The following is a 16,923-nucleotide window of genomic DNA, read 5'->3' as shown; positions in this document are numbered from 1 at the left end:
TGTGTGCTGTTAAATTATAGATTTATTTCACAAAAAGGGTTTTGTAAACGTATCGATATGGGACGTATGTTATGTGATAACATGGCAAATATGGATAATTTCAATGATTTTAGAACTGTCGTGTCTTCTGAGCTGATAAATAGAGTCAAATGTTTATCATGGATAGAAGTTAATGGTACGAAATATAAACAAAATATAATTATCTGCGTGGATGACGGTACTCACAATTTTGGTCAAATTCAATTTACTTTGATTGACGATAAATATAATATACTTTATATACAAAGTTATGAATACGATACAATTTGTTGATCATTATTATCCCTATATGATTACGGTATCAAATTTATGGGGTTTTGTGCCTCAAACAAAATTAGTTGAATATGCTCCGTTAAGTATTCATCTTCCTGCGACCGGTGAAAGTTATGTTTCAAAGATACCTTAGATATTTTTGTGGCATTATTTTTTATTGTTTATCATATAATACATTTTTTATTTTAAGTGTGTGTAAAGTGTATCTCAAAGTTGATGTATTATATGCATATGTAATATACCTACCCGTATGTGTTTAAATAAATAGAGTATATGTAATACAGATTTAATTAAAGTAATATTTCTTTGTATTATCAATTATGTGAAATATATGTATATCCGCCAATTTCATTACTCATCTACAATTACGCGTCAACTTAAATTTTTTCCATCTATTGTTTCCCAATAATTGTTTCCAATGAAATGCATCTTTATTCCTATTAAACAAATATGTATACTGACAGTAATGACGTACAATTGAAAGGATTGCATAGTTATTCGTGCCAATCTTATCTACTTTCCGTTGAAATAAAAGCATACTCTTTCGCAATGGCTAGAAACATTTGATAGAAGTACAAGGTCTGTTAATTTAATTATCGGATTGGCAACATTGCTTGCTTTGCGGTTAACATTATTATGAAATGTGAATCGTTTGATGTCTCACATTATTATTTATGCGTGTACAAAAGCTGATCTTTGTCTGTGATGTCTGATTTGTGTAACGTCTTATACAGGATCTCTACAGTGCACTATATCGCAGGGAGATTCAGACGCGCAAAATTCGATAATATTTTCAAGAAAGTTCAGAAAGATAGCTATAGATGAACAAGTCTCGGAACGAGATCAATTAGTATTTTTTGTAAGAGCGATGAAAGGATTGGCAGCCGATTGGTTGAAAATTCGTGAGCCGAGTGATATCGACGAAGCGATGAATTTATTTAGAGAAAGTATTGAGGGGTACAAGCTCAGGAGGAACAAGCTAAGTTTAGGAGAAGCCTTAATTTTGGCAGATATAGACAGGCGTTAGGATCAATGTCCGAATACACGATGCAGTTAGTTACGAGAGCTAAAACCCTAGATCCACCGATGTCAGAGCAAGAATTAATATTTACGATTAAGGATCATTTTGACGAGGACGTCAGACGAGAATTGAGACCATCGGTTGTAAAAACTGTGGAACAGATTATTGAAATGTTAGAGACAATAGATTACGAAAAGTCGAGTCGTAAAAATACGCGAGACGATGCAAAGGTATCGAAACCGGAAAAACGTCGTGGCGACATCGTGTCGTTACCGACATTGCCGAGGGATAACTCGAAAGTAGGAAATAACGCGAGTAGAGGATTTCCGACAATTAGCAATTATGGGCGGATATGAGGATCGACGTGAAAAAACGCGACAGCAGTACGGGAATTATGCAAGAAGATATGAACCGATTGTACAACGACTTGTTGCGAGGGGAGGCACTACAAAGGTTAAACTCGTACGCCGAGCAACCGCCAGTGCTAGCCCAGTAACAACAAAGAGTAGAAGAGTTGGAGGAAAAGTACTGTCAATTCTCGCCGATACCACACTATTTTGTGCCAATGAACTTCTTTTTGTTTAGTGCTATAACTTTCACAATTTTTAACATTTTTACAATTTTCGAACGTCAACCTGTGGAGAATACATTTAAATTTAATACCCTTTTTGCGTTTTTCATTTCAGGCACGCCGTACAGGAGCTACTATTTACACCGTAGTCGAGCGCGCGCGCGAAGAGATGACTCTTAACTCCTACATTTCTTAATATTTTTCCATATAAAAAATACTGTAAATGCGTCTAAACATGTACTTCAATATCGTATACACCATGAACCTGATTAGCCTACCACTTTGTCACAAATAAATCCTGAAATTGACCCTCATTTTCGGCCGCCAGACAGTACTACCCCCTTAAGGCTCCTGGATGGTCACCGCGGCCATATTGAATTCTTACTATCGAGACGAGGAAAACACCCAATTTTGTCGTACATGCCATTTTCAAATAAAAAGACATTTCAATAAAACATCACTATAGATCGTTTCAGAACACTTCCGAAATTGACCGAAAACTATCCTTTTCCCTCGACAATAAACAAACAGCCATAAAACGAAGCCTAAACATACGGGAAAACAGCCGTTTAACGACTATCGAAAGGAGGTGAAAACGTTCCTTCCGCATGCAAATCTTTTACTTCTCGGTCAATTTTACGATTTTCACGAATACGTTAAACGTTAGAGCACAAGTACAGAGCGAATAATAAAGAAATAGCATGCACGACAAAATAGATTGTCAACATGTCACAAAGGACAGAATTCTCCATTGGAGAGAGTTCTTATTTCTGCCGCGACGGTACGTCGCCACCGTCAACGCAGAGTTCTCGGCTCAGGGACCAGGAGCCTTAATACATATGCAATAAAATGATATACAAAAAATATTCCAGGAAACAGCTGGCAGATCTGCAACAATTTCAAAAGAGGTTGCTGCTTCGATATTCATTGTACATTTGTACATAAGTACAAATATTGCTATAATTATCAAAACACCACGTGCAGCAGGGAGATGTGTCCATTCATCCACGTGACAAGTGTCGAGCAGGCCAGATACGAAGCTACAGGGAAAGCTACTGAGTACCTGAAGCAAGAGGTTGGCCGGACCCTCCAGAATACAAATATTTGTAAAGACTTCAAGAATGACAATTGCAATATGGAAAATTGTAATTTGCGACATGTAAATTTAAATAGGTCGTTAGAGTGTCCAATATGTTGTGAAGAGATGGAAAAAGATACTTTTGGCACATGTACCTGCGGACACATGATATGCTATACTTGTGCCTTGAAATGTATATATTACACTTATGGAGAAGAATGTGAAAACGATTCAATAACGGTTAAGTGTTATACGTGTCGATCGATCGAGGAATATAAAAAACTAATGTAAATGCTTTTGTCGTTGTATAGCTTGTGTCGTATAGCTCGTTTTTTAAGAAACTTTTGTCGTTTTATTGTTTATGTCGTTATTAAATTTAGTCGTGAACAATAAACTTTCTGGTTATTAAAATTAATTATTAAAGAGAGAAATAAATGTATTATATTTATAAATATATTGCAATAAAAAATATATTTTATTCCTAAGTACAAAAATATAAAATTTTTATTAAACATATAATATATAAATATATATTTATATATGTGTGTGTATATACATATACAACCGTTCTTATATATTTTACAAAATATAAACTAATTTTATTGTATACGAATAATTATTAGAGCAAAGATAAATACAATATTTTTTAAACTTACATAATAAAAATTTCATTTTCCATCTATAGCACAATTATATTTGAATTTGACTACAAAATATTTTCTAACAAAATTTGCTTTACAAGCTGTAATAGATAGCATGTCATCTCTAATTGAACTTACTCAAGAACATTTTATTACAACTCTAAACGAAAGTGGTCTTCAAGATAATGTTAAAGAAAAAATTAAAGATTTATTTCGATGTAGTTTTTCGTTTTTTTCAAGTGTTCACAATTCTGTAAATGGTTCTCTTCGAAATACGTACTCTAGAAATGTGTATTTGCTAAATAATTTTCATATTGTGATTCCTACACAAATTAATTTAGGATATTATAATTACAAAAAATGTTACTATCATTATATTCCAATTGTTTGAGATCGCGATAATTTCTGCCGGAAATCGCGTTTGGTTGCATGCCTGTGTTCGCACGCCTTCAGCGGAGGTCAGAAATCTCGCATTAAAGAAATCGCGTTCCTATAAATTTATCGCATGGATCCTTCCAGTATTCGCTTTCAGGAACTTTCGCTAACATTCAACCAATAATAAAGTTAAACTAACAGTACGAAATAACACAGCCACAGCTGACCGGTCACACAAACAAAGGAAAGATCCATGCCATAAACAAAGCGACTGACAAACAAGCAACGATCACTTCGGATCGTTGAAATTGAAAAGCAAAACCGTGACGTCAGCATAATGACGTAGGCCGCCAGTGGCCAAACACCCTCCCGAAATTATTGGTAATCAGACTGGAGGGAGCCTCGTTTCGGAGGTAATAAAAGACCACAGCTGCGCCGCGGAATGTCTTGTCGCTCGCTAATCGCCTAGCACACATTTTCGACCGCTTGTACACCGCATCCCGCTTTTCTCTGAGAAATTCGCTGTCGCGAAACCTCGCCGCTTTTACCGTGCTAGCTTCTGTGCGCGCTCACGGCTTCTTACTTTCGCTGAAAATACATTACGAACTCTGCTGTAAATACTTGTACATACATCCAGTGGTTTTGAGATTATAAACTTTATTGTTCTGTACTTGCTGTTACTTGCTTTTGTGGTTGTCTACTACCTCGCGCTGTCTCGCGCAACCGCGTGCTCTCGAACACCAATTTTGAAAACTATAAAAGTATTGCTACAAAATTCTGATATTGGACACTTTTGTTTAAATTCGTATAATAATTATAATAGTAATGTACTTTTTGATATAAAAGATGGCAGTGTAGTAAAAAACAATAAATTTTTTCATAATAAAAATGCACTACAAATAATATTGTATCAAGATGCATTTGAAGTATGTAATCCATTGGGTGCATCAAAAAAAAATTCAAACTTGTTGGTATATATATGGTATTAGGAAATTTGCCCGATTATCTCAGATCAAAAGTTGATAATATACAGCTTGTTATGTTATGTTATGAGAAACATATAACATTTTTTGGTTGGGAAAAAGTTATGACACTATTAATACGTAATTTACAAAGTTTAGAAAAAGAAGGAATAAATATTTCTGTTGGTAGTGAAACAATTAATTTTGTTGGCACTGTTGTTGCTATGTTGGGAGATAATTTAGGAAGTCATCAAATTGGTGGTTTTGCAGAAAATTTTAATTCAGAATATTTTTGTCGCTTTTGTCACATTACTCAAAATGAATTTAAATCAAAATATACATGTACTAATATAAATAGAAATTCAAATGATTACAATTGGTGTGTTATAAAAGCAAAAAATGGTACGAAAATTGTGAAAGGCATTAAACGTGATTCGGCTTTAAACAAACTTAATTATTTTCACGTCTGCAATCCAGGATTACCGCCCTGCATAGTACATGATCTTTTCGAAGGGATTGTTTCGTATGATCTTATGTACTGTATTAAATATTTTGTGACAGAAGGTTGGTTTACTTACCAATTTCTAAATCATCGACTACAAAAAATTAAGTTTTTAAATGGAAATGTATGTATTCCTACTATAAAAGATTCATCTAGAATTGCAGGTACTGCAAGTCAAATTAGAAGAGTATTACTAATATTTCCTTTAGCTGTCTTTGATAAATTGTCAGTCAAGAATATTGAGAATGATGTTTGGATGTTAGTATTGCATCTTCGACAAATATGTTCTTTAATATGTGCCCCTGCTCTATCTTTTGGTCAGATTGCATTATTACAGGAAAAGATAAATGATTATTTATCATTGAGAGTAAAATGTTTTCCAAATATTAAATTAAGACCGAAACATCATTATATTTCTCATTATCCCTGTTTAATTTTATCTTTTGGTCCGCTAAAACATTTATGGACCTTGAGATTTGAAAGTAAACACAGATATTTTAAGAATATTGTCAAACATTCCCAAAATTTCAAGAACTTAACGAAATTATTATCACACAAACATCAATTTTTACAAAATGAACAAAATATTAAAAATAGATACCATACTTCAGCAATAGTAGACAATGCAAAGGAATACACATATGAACGATTTAATGATCAGATTTCTTCTATTATAACAAATTATTTTCATGACAAAGAAAATGAAAATGTAAAGTACATATCCTCACAAGTTACTTTTAGAGGTATTACGTATAAAAAACATATGTATATCTGTGTAGGTAAAGATTGTTATGATTATTTCACTATATGCAAAATTAAATAAATTTTGATAAATAATTGTTATACAAACTGTTTAAAATGTAGGCAATAGAACGAGGAGAGATCATATATATGACATCTAGCGCGATTGTATTCGTATCAACTTAGTAAAGTCGAGTCGCGCGAGATGGCTATACTAGCGTCGTCATGCATGCTCCCGCTCGCTCAGCGCGGGTCGCATAGTAACGCGCGCGGTGAAGAGTGTGTGTTGCGCGTGCGCGAGTCGGATGAGAACGAGCTTACGGCTCACCAGCGAGCATTCGTTTCCGGTCCTTTGGCAAAGTAAGAGCGTTCTCGTATATGAGACGTGCCGGTAGAATAATCTAGAAAAACGAATCGTAACGTGTGGCTAAAGCTGATTGTATTCCCGTATTTCACTATCGTAGTGAGCTTGTATATTTGCGAAGTGGCGAGCAGATCATTTCTGCGAGATATAGATTTGATTGAGATACGCCACAGGACTATACCGGCCGGACGAACGACCACGCCATTATCGTTGCATGTGAACGCCAAGGAAGGGCCGCCATTACAGCATCGTAGTTCTTCACGAAGGAATAACAGCCATTGAAATACATGAGATGCTTGACGGGCCACGAACGAGAGATAGATTCTTATATGAAGAATCTATCAGGCAAGCAGAGATCTCTCCAGTAACGAGGTAACTCTTAGAGTTCTGAAAACCATAGATCTTTACCGGTTGTTGAGAATCACTTGAATTCTCAATCAGAGTGCTATGGCGGATTAATATTCCCGTCTCCTTATTTCGATCTTGGTTCCAGATTTCTGGAGAGATTACGCGAGGCTGAAGTCCTCAGAGAAAAGATCTCTCCAGTAACGAGATTTCTGGAGAGATTACGTGAGGCTGATGTCCTCAGAGAAAGATGTCTCCTATCTATCGATAGGCCTGACGTCACATTTTACGATAATCAAGTCGAATCTGAGCTCAGTAAATATTTGTCTTGGTTTATTTTACGTGCGATTGCAACCGATATATCATTATTCCTTTATTTTCTTAAAGTTCAATTACTCAATTCACGTCGATGAAACCGATCGTCATTTTGTCCAAGAGAATCTTTCTATGAAACATGTTCGCGTTATTTATATTCCATACTGCGTTACTCATATCACGATAATTCTTTTGCGTTCAAGACTATTTCACGTTAGCTTTAAGTAAAGATTCTTTCGCACGTTCACGAATTTCATAACGTCTACCGTAAATACAACCTGATTTCTTTTCGAAAGATGCAATGCTGCGGCGATTAATGATATATTATTTGTATAGATTGATACGTCTTTCCTTATCGAATAGGATATTTAATAAACAGTGACGCATAATTTGGTATATTATTTCCTTCGTATTCTCGATTATCATCTGAGTTGATTTATTTTGCAAAGGTTAGCTACCTTCAAAGCCATTGGCTATTCGAACGAGAATAAAGTTACTTTACAAAGGATAATACGACGTATCAATCTATCTCTTACATGCAATTGTTTTTCTATGAATTATGCTTATCTATTTATGTGTGATTATTCATTTTATTCTCTATGTGATTTGTTTCATACGAATGGTCTAATCTAATTATCCGAATCTATTATGATGCAAGCTATGATCTGATAAACAATTGCAATTGAAATTACATACAGTCCATGGAAACATTAGATGAATATTTCTTGTTGTAAAAGATCAAGATTTAGAATTCATTGAATGAGTTGAATATTACGAGTCGTATTTATTTATTCCAGCTGACCAAAAGGATCATTCGTCTGAGAATTATGTATATTATGTGAACTACCATTAATGTGATTTGCCATTATCTTATGTGAATTATTCCAAACAAGTTTACTGATTTACTACTTCAAAAATGCAACTTGATATGTGAATATATGATCTCTCCCTCGAATAGAAAAGTGCGTGTGTCGTTTCCTCCCCTCATTAAATCACAAGCCTAGGCTCATGCGTGAGCTTGTACAAAACACAAACATTTATTTTTTGGGCACTATAACGAAAATTATATACAATCCTGATTTTGCGTGTATGAGGAGTTTAAAATTGAAAGTGTAGATTACAATGTCGAAAAAATCTTTTTGTTTCCGTATACTTGCTTACTTATGCCACATCCTATCCTTCAAACTGACTTACATTCCATTCCTGTGTACGTCTTTAAATACGAACCCATTGATTCATAATTTTGGATCTTAAAATTCTGTAAGCATGGCATTTTTTAATACTTTAGTATTACGTATTTTAATTAATTATACACATCCTCCTTTTTACGTTGTAGATGTCTCATTTGTATAAAGTCTGGACTGCCGATAGAAAAAAGAAAATATCACTTATACTTCGTGAATCAGATAATATGCTGTCAGAGCTTATTGAAAAAAGTAACACTAAGCTTGATATTGCTGGTTCTGTTCTTGTTATGGAAAAAGACGGAACAATAGTTGATGACAATGAGGTTGTAAAATTTTGTTTTGGTGAAACTTTAATGTTGCTACAGTCCGAAGAGTCCTGGTCTGCACAAAATGAGACAGAAGAAAACTTAACACAACATTAACTGACACTGCTTCACTTACATCTAGTTTCAAGAAAGGAACACTTTTTTCATACTCGTCAAGTTTGCAATCTGCTTCATCGCCCACATTTGAAACATCTAATAATAAAATACAACTGTCTAATTTGGAAAAATTTTCAAATACCATGGGATAAGTTAGAAATGTCAGTGATTAAAGAACTGGAAAATGAAAGTCGCAGCAAAGCAATGACTGCTGTTGTAAACCGTATAGTTTCAGAAATGAGAAATATACAAGAATTCATACCAGCTAAAGCATTCAAAATAATAGCTGAACAAATTGTCAGCAAATACCCAAAAACTTTTAAAGACATGGATGAGGACGGCAAATGTTTTGAAGACGGATCTCATACATTATTTGCGAAACTTCGCGACCGAAATAATTACTTAAGGGTCGGCAGGAGACATGGTGGAGACGCCTACCGGCCGGACTGGAATTACGGATTCGTAATAACCAGATTTTAGCCAAAATACCGAAATCTTATTCAATTTAGGATATTCTTAATCAGTAAGCTCATCTGTAGAGACGTGTTGTCACAAAAAATGCGTCGCATGCGACAAACGCGTGACAAAATTTTTTGTGATAATTCTTTCGTGAATCAAGAAAGAATTGATAAGGACTCCGGAAAAGAATCATTAGAATGTGGATCGGATTTAATAGAAATTCCAGGTACGTCACACCAATTTTATGCATGCGAGGGTAAGAGAAATGTAAATAACGACACGTTGACATCATTATCTTTTATGAAAACATTTTCTCACAATCATCTGTCGATGTATGCACACAAAAATTTCAATCAGACAAAAATAGGGGTATTGTTTCCGGTACTATATTGACAGGGACCGGTCATAAGCAGCTTGAAGAACTTCTTGCTGCTGTAGATATTCCATGCATGAGTAATAAAACATATATAAAGTATCATAATGAAATGTCGGAAACCTTCGCCTCCGCCGCGGAAGAAGAAATGCGCATGGCTGGCGAAGAGGAAAAATGTTTAGCAATTAAAAGAGGAGATATCATAGACGGAATTCCGCATATACCCGTGATAACAGACGGCTCGTGGATGAAGAGATCCTACCGTACTGGTGGTTACGATTCTCCGTCCGGAGCAGCTATTATTATGGGATATTATTCTAAAAAAGTCTTATTTGTTGGTGTGTCCAATTTCTTTTGTATAAATATATCAAAATATAAAACAATTCTCCTAAAGGCTTCCATTGCTCCTGATCTGTGACCTATAACCTTCGAGAGCCTAAAAGATAATGATAGCTCCGCAGTCGATGCTGCTATTTATACTTCTTTCCCTATCCCTATCCCTTTCCCTATCCCTTTCCCTATCACATGGCTACCCCGAAAATGGCGCGTTCTAATTGGCTGCCCTTCCCCCACTTATGTTTTAAAAATTGGGGGAGCAATCAGAGCTCCACTAGTATGGAAAGTGATATAATCTTCGAAGGTTTCCGACTTAGTTTAGAAATGCATGGCCTTATTTATAGTAAATATATCGGTGACGGTGATAGTGTATTAAAAAAATTGAGAGATTTTCCACCGTGTCCAAATATTGTTGTGCAGAAGATTGAATGCACGAATCATCTTCTCCGCAATCTTTGTAATAAAATACGTGAAGCAAGTAGTACCGGTAGTAGAAATATTTCAAAATTGAAAAAGGTCGTTGAGCACAGCGTTATAAAAATTCGAAACGCTGTGGTCAAGACTGTCACCTTTCGCCGCAATCGTGAAGTTAGTTGGCAAACAAAAATTTCCGAATTAATTAAAGATTTAAATAATATACTTAGCCATGTATTTGGTGAACATAAAGATTGTGCTTCGCTTCAATATTTCTGTAATGGACAACAGAAAGAAGGCGAAGAGAATCTTGTGTTCCAATTACAACGTGCAGGTTTATTACAAAAATTAGAAAATGCTATGAAACGCATTATAGATAATGCCGATAGCTTACTTTATAAATTTACTAGTAATTCCGTTGAAAGTTGTAATGGAATTATAAGTAAATTTATTGGTGGCAAGCGCGTTTATTATGCCATGAAAGGTTCTTATCAGACACGCGTTAAAGCATCCGTAGTACAATTTAATACTTTGCGAGCCTTAACTTCTGTTTGTCATACAATAGATAAAAAACCACCCGCACAAACAAAAATAATTGAAAATAGAAATATAAACAAGAATGCCAACCAACTTCAACGAACACGTGCGGCGAAAGAATTACAACTCTCTGTTCGTACATCTAAATATTCCGCTAAAATAACAGCTGATAAAGATTATGAACCTAATGCAGAACGGCCAGATATCCAAGATAATATGTACGAACAGCTGAAACGTTATCATTTTGATATGTTATTAGAGCAACAACATAATCGTGCTGTATTGGAATGTGCTACACGGGATCAGCATGCAAACTCGGAGTAGCACAACATACGGCGAGATCTTCTCACTGCTTCAAACTTTGGAAGAGTTTTTGGCAGAAGAGAAACAACTTCGTGCCAAAATCTTGTAAAAGCAATTCTTTATCCTCCTCGATTGACTACTGCGGCTGTCGAGTGGGGTAAAGAAAAAGAGATGATGGCACGAGAGCAATTGCAGATGGAATTAGGGATAGAAATTTCTAGTTGTGGTATATTTATAGATGAAACAATCCCATATCTTGCCGCGACGCCTGACGGCATTGTCGGAGACGATACTATCGTTGAGATTAAATGTCCTTATGCGGCGCGGCATGTACATCCCATCGATGCAATGCTCAAAAATATTTAAGATATTCATAGAATATTTGATAAAACCAATGACACTCGAATGAATCAAAGACACGCGTACTATTTCCAAGTACAGGGACAACTCCACATAACGCAAAGAAAGTATTGCATTTTTTGCTGTGTGGACACCCCTTGGATTAAAGTACACGATTGTCGAGCGTGATGACAGATTTTGGGAAACAAAAATGTCACCACTGCTTAAACGATTCTACGAGGACTGCTTGGTTCCTGAAATAATAGATAGTAGAGCAGCAAGAAATATGCCTATTCGGGAACCTCAGTATGTCATCGAAGCGCAAGCGGCTAGAAAAAATGAAAGAATAAAAGTGGAAAGTGTTATCGAAAGCACTACCACTTTTGCTATTCCAGAAATGGAGCAAGATGACGATTGCATTATAACTGATTATTCAAAACGAGATCTAAATGAGGATGACATAAAAAGACAAAAAAAATGTTAGATGATGTAATAACTTCTCTCCCATTAGTGAAGAATAATATTTTGTCTATAAATAGTAAATTAAATGATAAATCGTTAGATCTATTTTTACGCATTGTAAGAAAGACTTCTTGCTTTGAAACACAAAGTGTGTTATACTCACAATACCCGCACTTAATTGAAGCTAGTCGTAGCAATAAAAGCTTACAAATTATTGGCGGAACTTGCACAGATCATTGGCGATGTATTTATTTTGATGGCACCAAACTTCATGTGTACGACAGCCTATCTGGTACTACGTATGATAAATTGGCTGCTAAAGAGAAAGAATATATTCGCCTTCGTTATCCCAAGATAACAAAATATGATATAATTTGTGAAAAAGTACAAATAATACAACCGGATTCCATTTCTTGCGGAATTTATGCTGCGGCTTTCGCTACAACTGTAGCCTTGAAAGGAAATCCTTGTAATGAAAAATATTCAACTGACGTAAAATGCATGAGACGTCATTTATTTAAAATTCTAGAAAGCAAAAAATTATTGCCTTTCCCGAATTAATATTTTTCATTATTTAACACATCTTTGTAAGCTTTTATTGCTGCCATTATGCAAAAAGAAACAACGATAAAATAAGATGGTAGAAGTTATCTGCAATCGTCATTGTATAGAACATATATAGTAACATAACAATTTCGGAGAGACGATAAAAGAATATTGGTTGCGTTCTCACGGGAATGGGCGTTGGAGGGGCCGATTCTATAATCTCAATATTTAATTTTTTTGAAATAATATTAATATTTGTTTATATTAAAATATTAATTATTAATTATTAATAATATTGTTATTTATTATTTATTATTATTATTAATTTAATTTTATACATTATATTTTAGTTTTGAAAATAGTGCATTGCAAATTAGATCGCAATTTGAACTGAGGTGATTGCGTCGCAAAGTGTTAAACTCAGATAGGTTTTGCTTTGCAATGTACTATTTTCAAAATAAATTTATAATAATAGATAAAAAGTAAATTATATGAGCTTGCATATAAAAGAACAAGAAATATTTTATAAAGTATACTTCCCATAATATGGTTGAGGTCACTTTGCGACGCGATCATAACTCAGTTTAAATTGCGATCCACTCGAATTATTAATTCGTGTTGTTTATTACTAATTAACATTCTAATATTATATAACATTGTTTTACTTTCAGTTTTAATAATTTCTTTTATTATATTGATATTAATCTATATACGTAGAGTTGTTTATTGTTACAAAGAGATTAGAGTTGACGTCTGGCAAATCACTTTAAACGAAGAGGCGTGGCTAGCGTTGAATCAACGCCATTATATTGCAGCAGGTAACGTATGTACAATGGAGGTTTTAGTGAGTAGGAATCTCACACTACCCCGAAAAACCGGGGTGCCTTTTGAAGGTTTCTTCCACTTAAAAAAAAAAGCCATCCCAGTAAACACAAGGTAACATAACATCAATGATCATCATTAATATTCATAGTTACATTTCCGGTTCGATTCGTAATGATACAGTAACATTTCGTGCATTTACGGATCGATTCGTAATGATACAGTAACATTTCTTACATTTCCAATTCGATTCGTTAATTTAATACTTGATTGTTTAATAATACTATTATAAAAAGTATTGTTACATTACCGTCTCTTATTTTTCCTATGTTGTGTATATTTACTTTTGCAATCTGCTTTATTATACATTAAGATATTACTTTTTCTTTGTATTGTAAAATTACGAACGCAAGGAAATTTACTCTATTTGTGAGGGTCCTTTTATTACCTACTATAATAGGTGTAAATTTACATAAAAATTTTTTACAGTGTGCCTAAATTCAAAATATATAATTATCGTAAAAGTTATATACATATGTTGAATTTATCTCGTTCAATTGCATTCTATGAAATGTATAACAGATGATGAACATTTCTTTACACATTTACAGATCGAAAGAGATTTTGAAAAAAAATATCCGCAATGCAGAGATAAATTGATTGTAGATTGTATCATGGGACTCGCATTTTGAAAAATTGTACAAACTTTTAAAAAAAAACTTTTTAATAGGAGATCGACTTAATGAGATTCTTATGAAATCGCAATCTTTGGGTTTAAGTAAATATTTAATTTATATCTTCTTTTGGTCTTTTTTTATATTTATTTGTTGATTGTGTTTACATGTCTTTAAATATTTAATATTAATAACTTTATAGACAGTAAAACGATTCTTCAGATTTGGATATCATTAGCTCTCTTAGCTCCTAAATCAACAAAAGTTAGTACAAAAACCGATGGTCGTAGAAGAATGTGGAAACCTACAATTTCTGAAAGCCGAGATGGCATTCTTGTGCATTGCAAGGTAAATTAGTTCGGCAATATGTATTTGTTATCTAATATTTGAATTTAAAAGCGAATTGTAATAATTGATTACTTTTTATGTTAGTAAAATGCAATTTGATGTTTTCTTTTTTTTCAGATATTTGGAGATATTGAACAGATGTGTATTAATAAACAAAATAAGATGTCCCAGATAAATCTCACAATGCAGCCTTTTGTCATTGTTGTTGGACCCGAAGTAACTACGATCGAGAAAGTATACCTGCGGATCGATAAAATTATGTACGAAATGCCATCTGTTTTGAAGGCCATTGATGTACTTTTTAAAATATTTATAACTTTCAATGCGTGCTATCCAAAAGAGTGTGAGAACTTTTGGTACTTGATTCAATGGGACGTCTATGAAATTCGTACAGCTTCAGATCAAAAAATCCCATTTGTTTGCAGTATTTTACATGATTTAAAACAAGGTTAGTTATTTTCTTCTTCTCATTTCAAAATTTTTAGAATCAATTGAATTAATTGTAATTCTCTGATATTGTACATTCTTAAAAATCTTGTAGTCTTGTAGACTTATTATTTTGTATACAATCAGTTAGCGAGACAGTTTTCAAATTGTTAATTTTTAGTTGCGTAGTAGAATAACTAGATATAAGTATATATATAATATAGTTAGATAAGATATAATTACATATAAGTAGATATAATAAAATAGATATATAGATAATATAGTTAGTTTTAAGCAATATTTGTGCGCAGTTTTTTATTTCTTAAATTTTCATCTTGAATCTGTAATCTTATTTTAATTAAACATATAAAAAATATTAAAATAAAGAAAAACAAAATTAACATGAAGATGGAACAACCAGTCAAAATGAGCTGTCAGTTTTGTTTAAGGGGATGCTGGAGCCGTCTGTATAACCGACAAAATTACCATTTTCTATGTTATCGACTATATCTGTCCTTGTATAGACAAAAATATAGACAAGAATAGCACGCTACATTGCACACACACATACGCACGATACACATCGATATCATACTTTTATATTACGCTTCCAAATCTTGATTTGGGGGGTTTATCGATGTTTTTCTTGTTGTCCAATTCAGGGGAACTTGTTTTCGCGTTCGTACTAATGGTATATCTCTTATATGAAATACATCTTGTGACGAGCTGACAGCTCGCCGCAACTCGAGACGCCATATTGGGATAAAAGTAGGATAAGGAAATCTGTACTTTCGTAATGTTTTCTCGTTTTCCATATAAAATCGGAGTTCCCCTGAATCATTAATGTATGTACTGCAATTCTGGAGAAGGATTTTTAATTCTGTCAAATTAATACGACGCTACGTTTCGACAAAAAATGCCGGTAAAACAGACGGCTCCAGCATCACCTTAAAGCAAATTTCTGAAGATACTCAAATTCAGCTAAAACATTTGAAATCTCATCATACATTCGAAGTTTCATATAATTGTATTTTCTCAAATTGTTACAGAAAATTTTACAAATTCTTTACCTTGGAAAGACATTTAACAGAATGTTCATTTCGAAATAACCAAACAAAATCAGTTTCCAATAAAATTCAAAATTCCATTCAAAGTAATACACGAACGATAGAAGACATTCATTTTGGAGAAGAGTCTACACATAGTTTCTCATTTAATAATGATAATTCTTTAAAACAGGAAGATGTATTACAATCTGAGGATATTCGGAATTATGTTTTGAAATATATCGGTACATTGTATAATAAACCTAATGTTCCTAGATTGATCGTGCAAGAAATTGTTGAGGAATTGCAAGAGATTATTCAGAATATTTCAGAACACTTTCACAATAAATTGAAAAAGGAATTACCTACCTTATAAATTTCAAAATGTTTTACAAAACTGTTTTAATATATCAGTATTAGAGGATGTTGGAACAGAACATAGAAGATTTGAGTATCTCAAGAAATCAAAATTATTTATTCAACCGGAACCGTTCGTTATTGGTGATGTATATAATGATAAGAAAAACAAGCAGAAAACAATTCTAACAATTAAGAAATGCGAAGGTCAAATTGTTCCAATGCATAAAATATTAAAATATTTACTAGAAATACCTCATTTTTACGAGAAAGTATTAAACATCATTAATACTGACAGTTCATCGTCATATACTAATAAAGTGTACACTAATATTTGCGAGGGAAGCATTTGGAAGTCAATACGAGAATATTATGGTGATCAAATAGTCATACCGTTGTTCTGGTATTATGATAATTTCAAAACTGGAAATCCTTTGGAAACAGCAGCAGGCATTCATAAAGTAGGTGCATTATATGGATCTATAGCGACTCTACCGCCTGAATATGCCTCCTCATTAGAAAACATTTTCTTAATACAATTTATTTATTCCTCTGATAGAACGCACTTTGGAAATTCCAAATGTTTCCATAAGGTCATTGAAGAAATAAAATTTTTAAGTAACACAGGAATCGTTATACGTGATA

At 33.6% G+C, this 16,923-nt stretch overlaps 2 protein-coding genes across 2 annotated transcripts; both read left to right on the top strand.

The window, feature by feature from the left end:
- The first annotated feature begins 2,630 nt into the window (after nt 1-2,630).
- LOC139780331 (uncharacterized) lies at nt 2,631-9,411 on the top strand. The gene is made up of 4 exons (XM_071718955.1): nt 2,631-2,685; nt 2,777-2,979; nt 8,564-8,756; nt 8,862-9,411. Exons 1-4 carry the CDS (start codon nt 2,631-2,633, stop codon nt 9,314-9,316), a joined length of 906 nt encoding a protein of 301 aa, XP_071575056.1. The 3' UTR covers nt 9,317-9,411.
- Nucleotides 9,412-11,808: 2,397 nt separating this feature from the next.
- LOC139780330 (uncharacterized) lies at nt 11,809-15,532 on the top strand. Its single transcript, XM_071718953.1, has 3 exons — nt 11,809-12,076; nt 14,295-14,449; nt 14,567-15,532. Exons 1-3 carry the CDS (start codon nt 11,809-11,811, stop codon nt 14,900-14,902), a joined length of 759 nt encoding a protein of 252 aa, XP_071575054.1. The 3' UTR covers nt 14,903-15,532.
- The last annotated feature ends 1,391 nt before the right edge of the window (nt 15,533-16,923 follow it).

This window comes from Temnothorax nylanderi, unplaced genomic scaffold (assembly GCF_030848795.1).
Source record: "Temnothorax nylanderi isolate EJ_2023f unplaced genomic scaffold, tnyl_v1.0 TNYL_tig0271_pilon, whole genome shotgun sequence".
Lineage (NCBI taxonomy): Eukaryota > Metazoa > Arthropoda > Insecta > Hymenoptera > Formicidae > Temnothorax > Temnothorax nylanderi.
Note: the sequence above shows the minus strand (reverse complement) of the source record. Positions and strands in the feature narration are given on the sequence as shown.

Excerpts from the sequence above, each read along its gene's own strand:
- LOC139780331 (XM_071718955.1), top strand. The coding sequence starts at position 2,631 with ATGTCACAAAGGACAGAATTCTCCATTGGAGAGAGTTCTTATTTCTGC. Across the intron at positions 2,686-2,776 it reads TTCTTATTTCTGCCGCGACG|GAAACAGCTGGCAGATCTGC; the intron begins GTACGTCGCCAC and ends AAAATATTCCAG. Across the intron at positions 8,757-8,861 it reads GGTTGTAAAATTTTGTTTTG|TTTCAAGAAAGGAACACTTT; the intron begins GTGAAACTTTAA and ends ACTTACATCTAG.
- LOC139780330 (XM_071718953.1), top strand. The coding sequence starts at position 11,809 with ATGTCACCACTGCTTAAACGATTCTACGAGGACTGCTTGGTTCCTGAA. Across the intron at positions 12,077-14,294 it reads CATAAAAAGACAAAAAAAAT|ACTTTATAGACAGTAAAACG; the intron begins GTTAGATGATGT and ends TTAATATTAATA. Across the intron at positions 14,450-14,566 it reads GCATTCTTGTGCATTGCAAG|ATATTTGGAGATATTGAACA; the intron begins GTAAATTAGTTC and ends CTTTTTTTTCAG.